Source organism: Phalaenopsis equestris, unplaced genomic scaffold (assembly GCF_001263595.1).
Source record: "Phalaenopsis equestris unplaced genomic scaffold, ASM126359v1 Scaffold000256, whole genome shotgun sequence".
NCBI classification, from domain to species: domain Eukaryota; kingdom Viridiplantae; phylum Streptophyta; class Magnoliopsida; order Asparagales; family Orchidaceae; genus Phalaenopsis; species Phalaenopsis equestris.
Window position 1 is genome coordinate 1,610,874 of NW_018164698.1, and position 17,219 is coordinate 1,628,092.

At 34.1% G+C, this 17,219-nt stretch overlaps 1 protein-coding gene across 3 annotated transcripts in view; it reads right to left on the reverse strand.

The window, feature by feature from the left end:
* The window catches only part of LOC110024403 (probable Xaa-Pro aminopeptidase P), a 148,565-nt gene that overhangs the window by 5,536 nt on the left and 125,810 nt on the right, over positions 1 to 17,219 (reverse strand). Inside the window, exons 13-15 of one of the 3 annotated variants that reach the window (XM_020724344.1) lie at positions 14,029 to 14,102; positions 6,220 to 6,310; positions 5,063 to 5,089 (exon numbers count right to left, since the gene is read on the reverse strand). In XM_020724344.1, coding sequence (XP_020580003.1) covers positions 5,078 to 5,089; positions 6,220 to 6,310; positions 14,029 to 14,102 — 177 coding nt within the window. In that variant the 3' untranslated portion in view covers positions 5,063 to 5,077. Of the gene's footprint in view, positions 1 to 5,062; positions 5,090 to 6,219; positions 6,311 to 14,011; positions 14,103 to 17,219 lie in introns of those variants that run through there. The other 2 variants (XM_020724343.1, XM_020724346.1) reach the window with 2 other exon arrangements.

Genomic DNA, 17,219 nt, shown 5'->3' on the forward strand with positions numbered 1-17,219 from the left:
TTATTTGTGTTCTGATATATATATATATATATATATAATGATTTCATAATTAATTCTAATGGATTTTAAGTATGTTTAATCTTAGCATATTTGAATGGCAGCAACGTAAAATTCTCGAATCTATTTTCAACCAAGATATTAGAGAACAATTCAATTCAAAAGCTATACACTGAGAAAAAAAATTGAGCCAGCTCAGGAAGTAGTTGAATTTGGCTCCAGTCGCTGGGCAAGCCTCATCCGTCTGATCTCTGATAGGACAGTGCATTCAACGCTGACGAAAGAGCACAGGGATGAAAAAGAACCGAATTAATGGCGCACTGGACCAGGCAAGTCCGGCCGGGATGGAGGAAAGCTTCCAGAAAAGCTTTGGGATATGAACCCACAATTAAATGTCGGGTAATTTACATAAGTACCACCCCACTCCTGCGTATTTACATATGTAAGCTATACACCTTCCCGGGTAGGGCTGTAAACGAGCCGAGCTTGAGCGAGCTTAGGCTTGGCTCGTGTTCGGCTCGTTCGAAATAGCTCGTGTTCGAAATCGGCTCGTGAACAGTGTGTTTGTGTTCGACTCGATTTAAATATTCGTGTTCGTGTTCGGCTCGAAATTGGCTCGTTAAACTAAAATTGAGAAAAATAGATGTAAAGTGTGAGATTCGAACCTGGATCAAATATATACAAAAGAAGACGCTAACCACATTGTCACATGAGGTGTTATGATTTAAACTTAGACACAAATATATATAATATATTATTAAATAAATAATATAAGTAATATATTGTTATATAAAAAATTGTATAATTTTTTTTCGAGCCATTTCGAGCCGAACACGAGCGAACAAACTGTTGTTCGTGTTCGACTCGTTTACATTTCGAGCTTAAAAATTTGTTCGTGCTCGGCTTGTTAGGCTTAACGAACGAGCCGAACACGAGCTGCTTAACGAGCCGAACACGAGCTGTTCACGAACAACGAACCAAATTGACAGCCCTATTCCCGGGGTGGTATGTATGTAACAATAAAATTTTAGAAGGCAGATTTGTAAACATATAAGAATTGAGTGGTATGTATGTAAATCTTCCTTAAAAGTTGGTTGGTGGAGAAGCTCGGAGGTCAAAGGAACTGTTTTTTTTTTTTTCTCTGATGCATTAAATTAATTGATTTTGGGGAAGGTTTGGTAGTATCTCGTATAAATCTAGCAAAAGTTTCAGCTTAGTAGTTGGCATGTTAGCTCTGTTTGTTAAGAAGAAGAGGGATGTTGGCCGCGCAATTAATAGAGCTGCTGGGTTTAAATTATTGTTTTGTTTCGTACACCTTATTTGGATACGACGACGGATTAGGAAAGAACATAACATGCGTACAACACCAAATAAGTTCTAATTTAATAAACTAAATAAATAAAATTGTTGAGTTAACAACTGGTACGCCATTAATAACTTTCTATCATCTAACAATAATTTTGATACATAACACAAATCTCAAGATAATTTTTTTGAAAAAACAACATTCAAACTTCGATTAAAAATCATCTCATATAACAATTTTAGAAAACTTATAGTCAAACTGACCGACTTGACTAGATGGGCACAATAATACCAAAGTTAGTCCAATCAAATCAAGCCCAGATGAAGCCATTAAATCACATTTGAAAGCTTTCAATGCATAATTAAAAGTTCAGACGAATTTCAATTTTGACATGCTTATAGTCAAATTAAGCATCTCAATAAGACAAATCCAATAAGTCTCGACAAGGCAAATCAAATGAGCCCAATGACACTCAATTCTAACACCATTAAGGCACATAAATGTTATTAGAATACCATTCGATCGAGAGAACCTCCCCAGGGCATCCTAACAGGTGGTAATGGATTCCTTCCTTATTTGCAACACGAGCTCTATAAATAGTCATACCCCCTCTTGAAAAAGGACCTAAACCCTCAGTCAAAGGAATACCAAAATTTGGAGGAGATGAAGCTCAATATTTTTGCGCAGAATATCCAACAAACTCTTCCCGCACCTGCAGCCCCCAACCACCGTCGATCGTTGCTCGCCGACCACCATCAACTGACCACCATCAACCCCATCCACTCATTGCAGAGTTACAACATGTGCTACAAAATCCCAGAGTGCGTTGCAGAACAACAAAGCACCCATCAGAGTAGTGCATCACCTACTACGTCATGCAACGACACACCCATTAGAGTAGTGCATCACCTACTACGTCATGCAACGGCGCACCCATCGAAGTAGTGCATCACCTAGTACGCCATGCAATGACACACCCATTGAAGTAGTGCATCATCTAGCAAGTCATGCAACGACTCACCTCGAAAACAATATACTGGTTGAAATAATTGTTCCCAAATACATTATAAAAAAAACCTTAACGTTTAAAAATAAAACGATAATATATATCATCAATAATCTACTTGATAAATTTTAATGCATTTTGAATGAGCTTTAAATGTTAAATTCATGATCACCCGAGCATTGAATTAAATAAATTTATAGTTAAACTAAAAATCTTAATAAAACAAAGACAATGACAATAAAAGTGAGTTGATTTGAGTTTAAATGAGCTCCAATCAAGCATTGAAATATAATTAGAAGACTTAAAACATTAATTGGAAGGTCAAATTTTCTCTGATTTTGACATCCTTATAATGAAATTTAGTAGCTCAACAAGTAGAATCTAACAAGCTTATGATTAAGAAGTTCAGCAAGTAGAAGCGAACAAGCTTATGATTATTTGTTTATGAGTTTATGAGCACAATTGAATGTTGGAAAAATATTCTATGTTTAAGACATCAAACATGAACTATACGATGGAGCGTTGTGGGAGCATGACCAAATTTATCAAAATGTCACTACTAAAAAATTATATTTAAACCCTCATTCCCAACCTAAAGAAAAAAACATACCACCACCAATGATGGCTATAACCCACCTATTATCATATGATTGTTACTACTTCACTATTATTTTCATATTATTATTGTATGATTATTATCTTTATGTTGTTATTGACTAATCACTATAATGTCATAAATTTTATCATTCGTTAACTCTTATTATAATGAAAGAGGAATAAATAAACAAAAAGATGTGATATTCTTCTTATTATTTCATGTGTTCAATGAATATTTTTTTACTGAAGTATGGTTTCATTTTTTTTTTTTCTATCAATGAGAATTAAGTAGCCCATAGCAAAAAGGAAGAAAAGAGATCGAACATATGTTAGGTAAATTTAATAAAAAAAATATGAAGATATTACAGGCATTTAAATTCAAATCTCATATTTATTAAATTCATGGCTGATACTCATCATAAGAAAAGGAGGTTCACTAATGTAACATCCCTTCAAACTCCTAATTGCACGCCATCAGCACTGTGCAGCTATGCAAAGTCAAAATTAAATTAGTTGCCAAGCTCTAAATAAAATATTTTGATTTCAAGGTCTCAAATTTGTGTCAAATAAATACTAATTTAAGATTAATTGATCCAAATAGGAACATAAAAGCTCTTAAAAATTACGTTTTTAAGCCACATGATTTAGTTCGTCTCGTTGAGTTCGTTGACAAAGATCACTGAACTAGGTTTAGAAGTATAGCTCAAATGAAGAATCAACCGACTCATGTTCTTAAATTGTTGTTCATGTCATGTGCGCACAAAGAGGAAATTGTAGAAATCTACCAAGTAATAATTTAATTAAATAAATAGCATTATTCAAAAAAAAAAAAAAAGAAACCGATATTAACATCTATTGTAATGATGATAGTGTCTGTTTTCTTAATAATGATGGCTATTAAGAAAATTTACCCTGCCACCAAAGAGTGATATACTGATATGTGAGTACCACATAAGAAAGCCATCTAAGCACACTACTGACAATATGCTTTTCATACACAACCAAGGGATCCAATAGCCATATCTCATGTCCATGTTTGATGGACCTAAACTACAATGTTGCCTGCTCACGCCGACACACACTTATTATTACAAAAATCGTTCGAAAAGTTTTCGACTTCTCAAAAGACGTGAATGAAAAATTATGTTGAAAGGGAACATATGAATGGAAAAATGAAGATTAACTTAGCCTTCACCTCACAAATAAGAAGAATAAACCAATGTCCAGCTCAACAACCTCAGAACCTCCTATACATCCATTAAGGGATGAAAGAGAAAAGATTAGCCTAAACGAAAAAAGTTGAAAGGGAACATTCCTTAAGGCAGGATTATGTTTATTTTTTCCTTGACATGCACCTTCTCCTAATTTTGAATCCTAATAAATTCCAAAAATAAATTTAGCCCACCCTTCCCATACACAGACAAAAGAGCAAATATAGCCTTCCCTTCCCATACACAGACAAAAGAGCAAATAAAAAGTATCGCAGTTTAGTTGAATTGAAGTATCAAGAAAGTAATAAAAATATAATTGAAGTCTACCATATGCAATCATTTGGGGTATATTAGGATAGCTTTCTATGTGCGTTGACTGCCACAATAGTTTGGTCTGAGGACTTGTTTTTTTGTTATTTCTAAAATATTTTGTGGTGGAAAACTATTTTTTACAAATAGATATATTAATGTGGTGAAAACTGTTTGATTTTTTTGAAAAAAATAAATATTTATAATTCTCATAATAACTTTCTGAGAAATTATTTTCTCCATCACAACTTTATAACCTCTTTTATAAAAAATTGAAACCGCTCCAAATGGACCCTTAATAACACAAGAAGAGTTAGAAATTGGAGATTCCACGTGTAACAACAACAGCAACAACAACAACAACATTAATAATAATAATAATAATAATAATATATCGATTAGGCATACACATCCCTCCATCTTTTCAGTTTAGACATAAGAGTTGTTTATACCATTTCAAACAAATAAATTAGAGTTGTGAGAAGAGAAACCACAGTGGTAAAATAGAAGAAGAAATCAAAGGGGAAAAAAAGGAAAGTTCTCAGCTTGCCTGTGAGAGAAGAAGATAAGGAGGAAGTAGAAGGAGCAGAAAGGTTCGAGCCATTTTCTTCGTCGTGTGGTACTTACCGCACAAGATTGAAGTTGTGCTTCTTACTCGAGCAACTGCGAGGAGAAAGAGAGGATCAGCTACGTGCATAGCTATTGTGCTCGTGTGAGGAGTAAAACAAGGTTGACGACGAGGAAGAAGATGCGGGCGAGTGTCTCTGGATTGAATCGAGGTCGAAGGAAAAAAGAGGAATAAGTTTTGCGTGCTCTGAAGAAGAAGAAGAGAAGTGGAGATGCACATTGTTAGAGCTTTCAAGCCACACGAAGAAGAGAAGTCAAAGAAGAAGCGTTTTGCTTGCGTAGCAGAAGAAGGGAAACCTGTTGTTGAGTTTGCGAGCGTTAGGGTGGACCGAAAGTTTATAAGGTATAATTGAGATTTTTAATAAATTTATTTATTTATATTTTTATGAGTTATATTGTGTGTGTGTAAATTTAATTAATTAATGTGTTAATATAAAGTCACTTAAATCAAACTTGTAAGTGGAAGATTTTGATGCCAAGGAGAAGGGCGTTGACTCGTGCGTGAAATTGGGCTTTAGGTACTTACGGTGAGAAGCACATCTTCTGGGTATTTAATGCTTAATAATTTAAATTTGCTTCAATTGAAATTATTGGTTTACTTAGTAAATGCTAATAACATTTTTAATTTAATAAGACATTAAAGGTAGAAGATTAGAGGCTGAATCAATTAAATTTGTAAAAGAAAGAGGGAAATCCTATGCAAGGAAGCAAATCAAACTTTTAAGGTAAGAAATTGTATAATTGCTTATGTGTCACTTTAATTGTAGCACATTAGACATAATAAGTAATTCTTTTAAGAAAAAGATTCTTATCAAATGATTTGCACTTAATATAGATGATTTTCCAAAGAAATTAATGAAGAAGTATTTTAGAAATCTCTTGTAAACTAAGGAGAGTAATTATTTTTTAAGTATATTAAATTTAAGGTTTATTAAATAAAATTTTCTTTAATGCTCTAGACAATTATTTTATGCATGTTGTAGATTAAGAATTCAAGAAAATGAATGAGAAAAAGAAAAATAAATGTTTAATTTATTTAAAAAGAGGTAATTTAAAAGAAATGAAATAATAAGTAATTGTTTAAGTCAATACAGGATTACACCCATATGGTACTAGCGAGGAATATAATGTATCCGTGCATGTTAAAGGAAATGATAAAAGTGTACCTTCATGTACAATTTTGAGAGCGTCTTCGGACATTTTTGAGGGTGACTTCGAGCACATTGTTTAGGGAAACTTCTAGTATGACGGTAAATCCTGTGATGATTATTAAAGATGTGAAATTGATAAATACTTAAAATGAAATGAAAATGAATAAATTTAAAGTTTTAATGAAATAAACTGCATTTTCTTTTGGTTATTCATGCATAACATAACATAAGAATTTAATGCATATTAGATTAAAATTACTAGCTAAGTTAACTTATAGTTGAAGTTAATAATTTCTTTTCGGAGAATGAAAGATTTATGATGATATGTCTAATAGAAGAGACTTTGTTTACCAGAAGAAGACCACTGCTGCTAAGTATATTTGTTGTGATTATAAGTTCTTTTTTACTGTTTTTTTCAGATCTTGATTTAGTATTTAGTACTGGATTAAAATGTTAGCTATGGTGGTTTTTATTACTGGATTGTTTAAATTCTATTACACTTTGTGGATTAGTGACTCTTTTATATGTATTGGAAATTTTCAAAATGTAGATAGCTAGATGTTAATGCTATCCGACTGCAGTTCCCACCTTAATTAATTCTAAGCACCAGGCCAGGTCGTGACAAAGGTGGCATCAGAGCAAGTAAATTTGAAGATGACAAAAAAGAGCCATTAAGATGATTACTTCAAGTAATATTGAAAGAGAATTAAATTATATCTAATTATAATTTTTCATAGGCTATTTCAGAAATATGGAAAATCAAGGGGACAAAGCTAAAGATGATATTGTACAAGTTAATGCACCATCATAAATTTCAGTGAATACTAATGCATTTACTAAGATGATGGCTGCACTAATGTAGTTGATTAAGTACTCTTACAATCAACCCAGTTTCAGTGGACGAGGTCAAATGAGTAAGTACATGAAATTATTTCAAGATATGAGACCACCTCTCTTTTTTGTAGGAAGAGATCTGGTAGATACTGAAAAATGACTGCTGAATGTGAACTAGATCCAAGATGGATTGTCTTGTCCTCCAGAGATGATGGTTACACTAGCTACTTTTGCATTAAAGGGCGAAGCAAAAAGATGGTGGTGTTGACTATTGCAGGAGAAATTTGGTGGTTAAGTCAGTCACATGATTAAGTGGGGCGAGTTCATGAGCACCTTTAGAGGCTGGTTTGTACCACTGTTCGTCTGGAGAAATAAATGATAAGTTTATCAGGTTGATATAGGGCGATTGCTCGATTATGCAGTATGAAACTGAACTCACGATGTTCTCAAGGTAAGCACCTCAGTTGATCCTTGATGCAGAGAGATGCCAACGTCTTTTTTATGGGTTGAGGGATGTGATTAGACAACCATTGATTCCTCTTGGAATTGATGATTACTCTATTATGGTGGAGAGAGCCAGGAGGATTAAGCTGGATCTCGAGGCTACTCAGAGGAAGATGGATATTCAGAAGAGAAGAAATTCATATGGATCCAGGTTTCCTCAGAGCTCTCCGAAGCATTCCTTCCAGTCAGTCAATACAAGTGCTAAGAAGGCTAGATCCAACAGCGTTGGCACTCAATTTGAAGTGAGGAAGTGTGACAAATATGGAATGTCTCATAAGGGTGAGTGTTTATGTAGAACAAATACTTGCTTTAGGTGCCACCAATCAGGACATATGACAAAAACTTGCCCTAAATTGGGTAAGAGGGCTCCAACAGATTCGAGAGGCAGTGTTGCACCACCTCAGAGGAGTTATGATAGACCGCGAACAACTGAATCTTTAGGATCATTGCCAAATACATGTTAAACTCAGCAGAATGTTCAACCCATAGTATATGCATTATCGTAGCAAGATGCTAAGGATTCCCCTAACATCATCACAAATATGTTTTACTCTTAATAATTTTAAACCAGTGCACTTTAAGCATTATAAGATTCATGTCATGTCATACATAAAATAAGGTTTACATATATTAATAAGCTAACTCCAAATTTTAATGCAATGATTTTAATGATATATATCATATTCTTCAGACTAGACTGATAAGAGTATTATTTGATTCATGAGCATCACACTTATTTATAGCTAATGAACTGGCTAAATTGATGCAATTAAATATCCTTTCGATGCTTGTGAAACTATCATTTAGAATGTCAAATGGTGCTTTTCCAAAAGTTAATAAATAATGTGAGGTGGAGCTTATGATTGGTGAAAGATTTTTCATGCCCAACTTATTATATTGCCCTTGGTAGAAGTCAATGTGATTTTAGTTAAGAAATAAATGTCTGAAAATTTTGTCACTATTGATTGTAATAAAAAGATCGTCAAAATAAATGTACCTGAGGAGACAAAAGTTAAATTTTTTGGTGACAGAGGAATGACATCTATGATAATTACCTGTATGAAAGTTTGCAATTTGTTGAATTGTGAAAGTTGAGGTTTTTTTTTGCTCAGGTAGCAGATACTTCTAAGGAAGTGAAGTCATTGGGTAATATTTTGGTGGTAAGAGAATATCAAGAGGTCTTCCTTGATGGTTTACCAATCTACTACCAGCACGAGATTGATTTAAGTATTGAACTTTTGTTAGGTTCTCAGACTGTATGGAAGGCAACCATACATAATGGTAGTTAAGGAGTCGTAGGAGTTGAAAAGCCAACTGCAGGAGTTACTTGATAAAAGGTTTATCAGAACGAGCACCTCACCTTGGGGAGCTCTAGCATTGTTTGTGAAGGATGGGAGCTTCAAGATGTGTATTGATTACAAGAAGTTGAACACAATTAAAAATAATTATCCATTGCCGAGGATTGATGACTTATTTAATCAGTTGAAAGGGGTTTCTGTATATTTGAAGAGTGATTTGAGATCAGGCTATTGCCCGTTGATAATCAAAGAAGAAAGCATAGCGAAGACAACTTTCAAGGCCAGATACGGGCACTATGAATTTGTTTGGACTGACAAATGCTTCAACAGTTTTCATAGATATGATGAACAAAGTCTTCAAATAATTTTTGATACTTTTTTTATCATCTTTATATATAATATTCTAGTATAATTGAGAGATGAAGTCAGTCATGTAGATCATTTATTTGCTGTGCTACAAGTCTTGAAGGAGAATACACTTTATGCCAAATTTTCTAAATATGATTTTTGACTTAAAATGAGGCTTTTCTTATGTATATTATTAGTAGAGATGACATATCTGAGAATCAGAACAAGGTGAAGGCGATCCAATATTGGCCAAGACCTACTACTGTTATTGAGGGCAAAATTTTTCTAGGTATGACTGATTATTACATAAGGTTTGTTGAGGGATTTTCACAAATTGTTATGCTACTATTAAGGTTGACACAAAAGGCGGTAAAGTTTGACTATTTATATCGTTGTAAGGAGGCTATTTGGAAGTTGAAATCTTGTTTAATGTTTGCTCTAGTTTTGGCCATTCATTCAGGTTCAGATGAGTTTCAAAATTTTTTGTGATGCATCTTTGAGAGGTTTGGGATGTGTGCTTATGCAGCATGGTAGGGTCATTAGACATCACGTCAATTAAATAATCAAGAAAAAAACTATCCTATGCATGAATTAAAGCTTGTTGTAATTGTATTTGCACTCAGGATATGGATGCATTATTTATATAGAATTAGATGTGAATTTTTTATTGACCACCCGAGCTTGAAATATATCTTCACTCAGAAAGAGTTGAACCTGAGACAGAAGAAATGATCAAAATATATTAAAGATTATGATTTAGATATTCGGTATCATCCGGAGAAGACAAATGTTGTGACAGATGCACTAAGTAGAAAAACTTCTAGTAATTTAAATTATTTATTTACTTAGCAGGATCAATTAATTAAATATCTGGAGAAGTTGATGCTCACTATAGTTGATTCTGGTGATTACAACATAGTTCAATTATATCAGCTGACGGTGCAACAAGCTCTAAAGGGCAAAATTGAAGATTCTTTAGTCAGAGAAAATAGATTCAAAATGTTTTGGAGTAGGTTCAAGCAATCAATTTGGAGAGATATGTGATAAAACAGGATGGTTAATATGAGGTATAAAGACAAGATTTATTTTCCAAATGTTGATGACCTGAGAAAGGAAATTCTAGAGGAAATACAATTATCTAATTACACTATCAACCCAAGGAGCAATAAAATGTATCAGAATATCAAAGAAACATATTAGTGGCCATAACTGAAGATAAGCATGACATAATTTGTGGTCAAATATCCTTCATATCAGCTAGTGAAAACAGAGCATTAGCGTCCTGGAGGTCAATTGCAGCCTTTACTGACTCCAGAGTAGAAATGAGATGAGATTGCAATTGATTTTGTGATTGGTTGCCTAGATCATGTCAAAGTTGGGATGCTATATGGGTAATTGTCGACAAACTGACCAAATATGAACATTTCTTGCCTATTAGACAGACAAATTGAATTGAGAAGCTAGCCAAATTATATGTGAATCAAATTGTAAAGTTGAACGGAGTGCTGAAGTCCATTATCTTTGACAGAGATGACAGGTTTACTTCCTGATTGTGGAAAAAGGTTCGAGAAGCTGGGCACACGACTGACTTTCAGTACAACATTTCACCCTTGACAAATATTCAGTCAAAGAGGACTATTTAGACATTGGAGGATCTATTGAGCGTATGCACTCTTGACTTTAGTAGAGGTTGGGAATCATATATACCTTTAGTAGACTTTGCTTACAATAATAGCTCTCACACTAGCATTGGGATGACTCCATATAAAATCTTGCATGGAAGGAAGTGCAAAACATCTCTATATTAGGTTGAAACATATGAAAGAAAGATCTTTAGTGTTGATTTGGTTGATGATGATACTGCGAAGATTAGACTGATTAGAGACAGACAAAGGGCAACGTGTGATAGAAAATACTATGATGCCAAGTACAGACCTGTTGAGTTTGAAGTTGGAGAGTTTGCTTTCATCAAGGTCAATTCATTAAAGGGTTCGCAACATTTTGGGAATGCAAGAAAATTGAGCCCTAGGTTTGTCGGTCCATTTGAGATTGTGGAGATGAATGAGAATGTAGCTTATCGATTGACTTATACCATCTCATATGCAGGGAGTGCATAGTGTTTTCCACACTTCTTCACTAAGGAGTACATTACAGATGAAGCCAGTAGAGTGATAGCAGACTCAATTGACATTCAACCTGATTTGACTTATGTTGAAAAGCCTGAAAGGATTTTGGATTATTATGTGAAGAAGCTGTGAAATAAAAAGAACCATTTTGTGAAGATTTTATGAAGGCACGGGTCGGAGAAAGATGCTACATTGGAGGTCTCTGAGATGCAAGAAAGATATTCTTAGCTTTTCTCTCGAGATATGTTTACTTTCATGTTTATTTTCAAATTTTGAGAATGAAATTTTGCAAGGAATGAAGATTGTAACAAATAATAATAATAATAATATAATTAAGAATAAATCAATTAGGCATATGCGTCCCTTCAGCCTTCTCCGATTTAAGAGTCGTGCATCCCATTTTGAACAATGAAATTAGAGGTGTAAGAAGGGAAACCATAATGGTAAAGGAAAAGAAGAAATTGAGGTAAAATGGAAGACAATTCTCGGCTTTCTTGTGAGAGAAGAAGATAGGGAGGAAGCCGAAGGAGGAAGGTTTGTGTGGTTTTCTTCGTCATGCGATACTTACCGCACAAGATTAAAGTTGTGCTTCTTACTTGAGCAATGAAGAAGAGGAAGAAAGAGGATTGGCTTTGTGCATTGCTATCGTGCTCGCGTGAGGTGTAAGACAAGGTCGATGATGAGGAAGAAGATGTCGACGAGCGACTCTGGATTGAATCGAGGCCGAAGGAAAGAGGAGGAAAAAGATTTATGCACTGTATTGGGATGAACTGCGACGGAAGAAGAGAAGTGGAGATTTCGCAGTACCGTGTGCACTGTGTGAGCTTTCAAGCCATGGGAAGAAGAAGGAGAAGTCCTGCAGCTGAGCTCGTGTGCGTTAGGACAGACTGAAAGTTTATAAGGTAAAAATGAGATTTTTAATAAATTCATTTATTTATATTTTTATGTGTTATATTGTGTGTGTGTAAATTTAATTAACTAATATGTTAATATAAAGTCACTTGAATCAGACTTTTGTTAGTGGAAGATTTTGATGCCAAGGAGAAGGGTGTTGGCTCGTGCGTGAAATCGGGTTTTAGGTGAGTGCAATAAGAAGCAAATCTTCTGGGTATTTAATGTTTAATGATGTAAATTTGTTTCAATTGAAATAATTGACTTATTTACTAAATGCTAATAACATGTTTAATTTAATCAGACATTAAAGGTAAAAGATTAAAGACCGAATCAATTAAAATTATAAAAGAAAAAGGGAAATTCTATGCGAGGAAGTAAACCAAACTTTTAAGGTAAGAAATTGTATAATTGCTTGTGTGTCACTTTAATTGTAAGACATTAGATATATATTAAGTATTTTTTTAAGAATAAGATTCTTATCAAATGATTTGCACTTAATATAGGTGGTTTGTCCAAAGAAGTTAGTAGAGAAATATTTCAAAAATCTCTTGTAAACCAAGGTTAGTAATTATTTTTTTATATGTATTAAATTTAAAGTTATTAAATAAAAAAGTATTTAATACTTTAGATAATTATTTTATGCATGCTGTAGCTTAAGAATTAAAAGAAATGAATGAGAAAATGAATATTTAATGTCTTTAAAAAATAATTAAAAGGAAATAAATTATAAATAAATGTTAAGTCATACATAATTACCTCCAGATGGTACTGGCATAAGATGCATGGGCATAAAATGCAATATACCCATGCATGTTAAAGGAAATGACAAAAGTGTACATTCGAGTATAATTTTGAATGTCTTTAGACATATTTTTGAGTGTATATTCGAGCATAATTTTTAGAATACCTTAAGGTATGACGATAATCTTATGGTGGCTATTAAAGAGGTTAAATTGGTAAATACTTAAAGTAAAATGAGAATATATAAATATAAAATTTTAATGAAATAAACTATATTTTATTTTACTCATTCATGCATAGCACAATATAATAATTTAATGCATATTAGATTATAATTACTAAGTTATACTAATAGTTAAATTTAATGTTTTTTTTTTCAGGAGAAATAAATACTTCTAATGATATATCTAATAGGAGAGACTTTATTTACAAGAGGAGGACCATTATTGTTAGATATATTTGTTATAATGATAGTTTTTTTTTACTGTTTTTCTCAGATGTTGATATACTGTTCAATACTCATTGAAATGTTGTATGTGATATACAGTTCAATACTCGATTGAAATATTGTATGTGATGTTTGTTGTTACTTGGTGATTTACATTTTATTGTACATTTTGGATTAGTCGCTCTTTTATATATATCAGAAGTTTTCAAAATGTGGATAGTTTGATGTTAATACCGTCCGATCGAAGTTCCCGCCTTAGTTAATTCTATACACTGCGTCAGGTCATGACACCATGCTTCCAAAATCAATACCATTTGGATAATGCCATTTGTCACAAATTGTAAGATCAAATTGACCAAAATAGTGTTTCGCCTAAAATCTTAAAAACCTGCGCAAATAAACTCAATAAAAAAATATAGAGAGGTAGATTTGTTTGTTACTCTTCACAATGCAAATTTCAGGAAAGGAAGAATTTATGCATGTTGCAAATAGCATCCAGTCTTTCTAAACATTACTAGCAGCATTTAGTTGACTGCACGTATTAGGCTAACCTCGTAAACTTGCAATTTTATAGACAAATTTTTCATGTAGACTATAGCTAAAGAAATAATTGCCTGATCAGGATATTTACTGCTGTGGAAGGGAGAGGGGCCGAGTATTTCTCCAGAGCCATTCTTGAGCAGCTCCTTGCACTAGAGGTGAAACCTGTTGTGTAGCGAATAATATCGTTAATGAATTCAATAGCAGCTCCTGTATTTACTAAGTAAGCCATGATAACAATGACATATGGTTATCAGTTGAATTAATCTGATCGAAACAAAAAAAAATGAATCTGTTTTTCATCCGTGATGTTATGTGAGGTGAGGCATAAGCCTTAAAGATGTTTTAAGACGTAAGCCACAAATACAAAGATTCCGTGAAGGAACAAGTATTGTATAAACTTCAAAGTGGGATGCTAAAATAAAAACATATTATCATTCTAATCTATTAAAACATCAAAAGGTGATATACCAATAATCTACTAAAATAAAAAAGAAATAGATCGCGGAAAGAATAAAATAAAAGGCTAGCATCCTAACACAAAATCATGAAATAAGACGAATTGTACAAACATTAAACTATCAAAATAAATTAAGAAATATGTTCAACACAAATATATTTTCTCACTCATACTTTCCCCCTCCCACTTACCTAAGAAGATAGTAAGTCATTAATATTATAAATTTTAAATTCAAAAGTATCTATTACTCTCATCACCAAAAAGGTTTCAGTAGAATCGCCAACATAATGAATTGTTTTCTCTTTCGTTTCACTCTTAGTCATAACATTCTTCTCCAACCTCTCCTCATTTCAAATCACAATCATCTCTCTCTTTCTATCAACAATAGTCAAGAAAAATATTAATTAAATTTCAAAGCAATGACTATATTTATAGTTAGAACTTCAATTCCATATTTTTTTATGAATATATTCTTTGTTTATTTTTTGCTATTTATAATGTGAGACACGAGCGCGACGGTTAATATGTGAAAAATATTGATGTTTTTTTTTTGTTTAAAAATTATGGATAGTTTCAAAAAATTGAGATTAGGATAATGTGATGTACATTTCCTTACAATTGTGGGATAATTACATACAGAGCTACCGAATCATGATCAAACCATTAAGAATTTGATAAAAATAAAAAATGTGCATTGGGGTTTTATCATGAATTTTGATATTTAGGTGAGAATTTGAAAAATAGATGAAAGGGGGCTTGATTTGTAAATAGCAATGTTTCGGGTGCTTTGTATGTGATGTCTTGTTTCGAAAACCCGAGGAAACCGAAGAGGTGGAGAAGAAGCAGAAGTCGGGAAACCGACAAAGGGGGAGAGGAAGCAAGGAGTCAAAAATGCGAAAGGTAATATCGCTTTATAAATTGTCGCAATCGACTTACGCAAAGGAAAAAACTGTGATGTCGTAGTTGACTGAAGGAAGACGAGAGGAAAAAGCTCGATGATTGTCATGTGTGTCTAGGGTAGAGAGGATGACGATGCCAGAGGCTTTTGGAGCGAAGGTAGAGCGGCTTTTAGACCCAAGGAAGAGTGGAGCCGTAAGCCAAAGGAGGAGTAGGAGAAGTAGGTTAAGGTGTGACTGAAGTTGCGGAGAAAGAAGGGATTGTGTGGAAGCTTTCCTGCGTGAAGGAGTCTTATCGTGCACAGAGGAGGGGTTCTCTTGCGTGAGAGGGGCTTTAGACCGATATTAATATGTTTGTTTTAAAAAATTAATAGTTTTGTTTTAAAATTTAAGTTATTTAATATATATATATATATATTCTTTTTTGAAAAGCCCAAGGGCTGATTTTATTTAAATAGAAAAGATACATAAAATTTGTATGAGTGGGCCCAAAAGAGACACCCTACCCATACGTACTTCCCCAACAAAAAGAGACAGATAAACTCAAAAAATTTAAAACATGCAGAAAACAAGTAGCTAGATACGCGCCAGTTTAGTCCTGCCTCTTCCTCTAGTTTTAGGAGCGGAACCAGATAACAAACTTTGAAGTGTCGTGCCACTACCAGGAGTAACCAAAGTATCATCCATTAAGTTTCCAAATTTGAGTGTGCCCCCAGCCTTTATCTTCCGCCGAGAAGTGTAAACCTGTCATTCTTCATCTGAGAACTGACTCATGTGATCCTCGGTCTGATTATATATTAGAACCGCAGTAGAAGGAACGACTGTCATTTCCACAGCGATAGGTTCCAGTGTATGTGAAGTGTGAATTGTCACATCTGCACCTGATGCTTCATGAATATGAGCTGTGGGGGCTAGCCTGACTTTCGGTCCGAACATTATCCCTTATGGTATGGTTAGGAGAAGGGTTCCCAGGGGCATACACTATTTTCTGTCTTGTGGAGATACCCTCATCAGGTTGGCTGTCATCAGGTTTGCTGGGAGCACGTTCAGGCACGTGGGGTGTACTAACAACATGTTCCTGCTTTTGACTATTAATTTTCAACTGTGGGTGCACTCTGAAACATTTCTCTTGCGAGTGTCAAAATATCTTGCAGTGCTTACAATAGTAAGGTTTTTGTTCCATAATGATTTTTTGCCAATAACCATTGTGCGTAGAGCCAAGCCAGACTTCTTCTACATCTGGTAGTGTAATGTCCCTTTCAATCAAAATCCTTGGAACAGAGGGCCTTGAGAAATGAACTGTAGGTGTGTCTACCTGCAAAGTTTTTCCAAGGATAGTCCCAATTGCATATAAAATGAGTAGATCAAAGAATTAAAGCTTAAGTTTAGGTAATGAGAACCAGATAGGCGCAACTGGGGTTTCTTGACTGAGATCAAAATCAAGAGTCAATTTGAGCAATTTCATATGATTGCCCTCGATTGTGTGTGTATGTATGTGTGTGTGTGTGTGTGTGTGTGTGTGTGTATTATATATATATATATATATTGATAAAAGAGCAGCTCGTGGCTCTCTACGCGTTAATAAAAAAAGAAGTTACAAATTAGAGAGAAAAGGGATCCCCAACTAAAAAGCAAAAAATACAAAGAGGTCCTTGTTGACCTCAATTTTCGTGAGGTCTAGTATTTCTCGTAGGAATTAGGATCTAGTCTTAGGGGTCTTCCTGCGACTATCTTAGCACCTTAGAAGTGGTGCCCGCCTCGTTTTAGTTCGACCTATTTCCGTCCTCTTTTAGAGTTTCGCGTGTGCGGTATCAACTTCTAACACTTAGAAGAATCAAACCGACATGAGGAAACTCAAAATGGATTCCTATAGGACCTTTCCGAGCCTTAGGGTGGCCTTCTGCACAATTCGCACTCCTGCGCGCA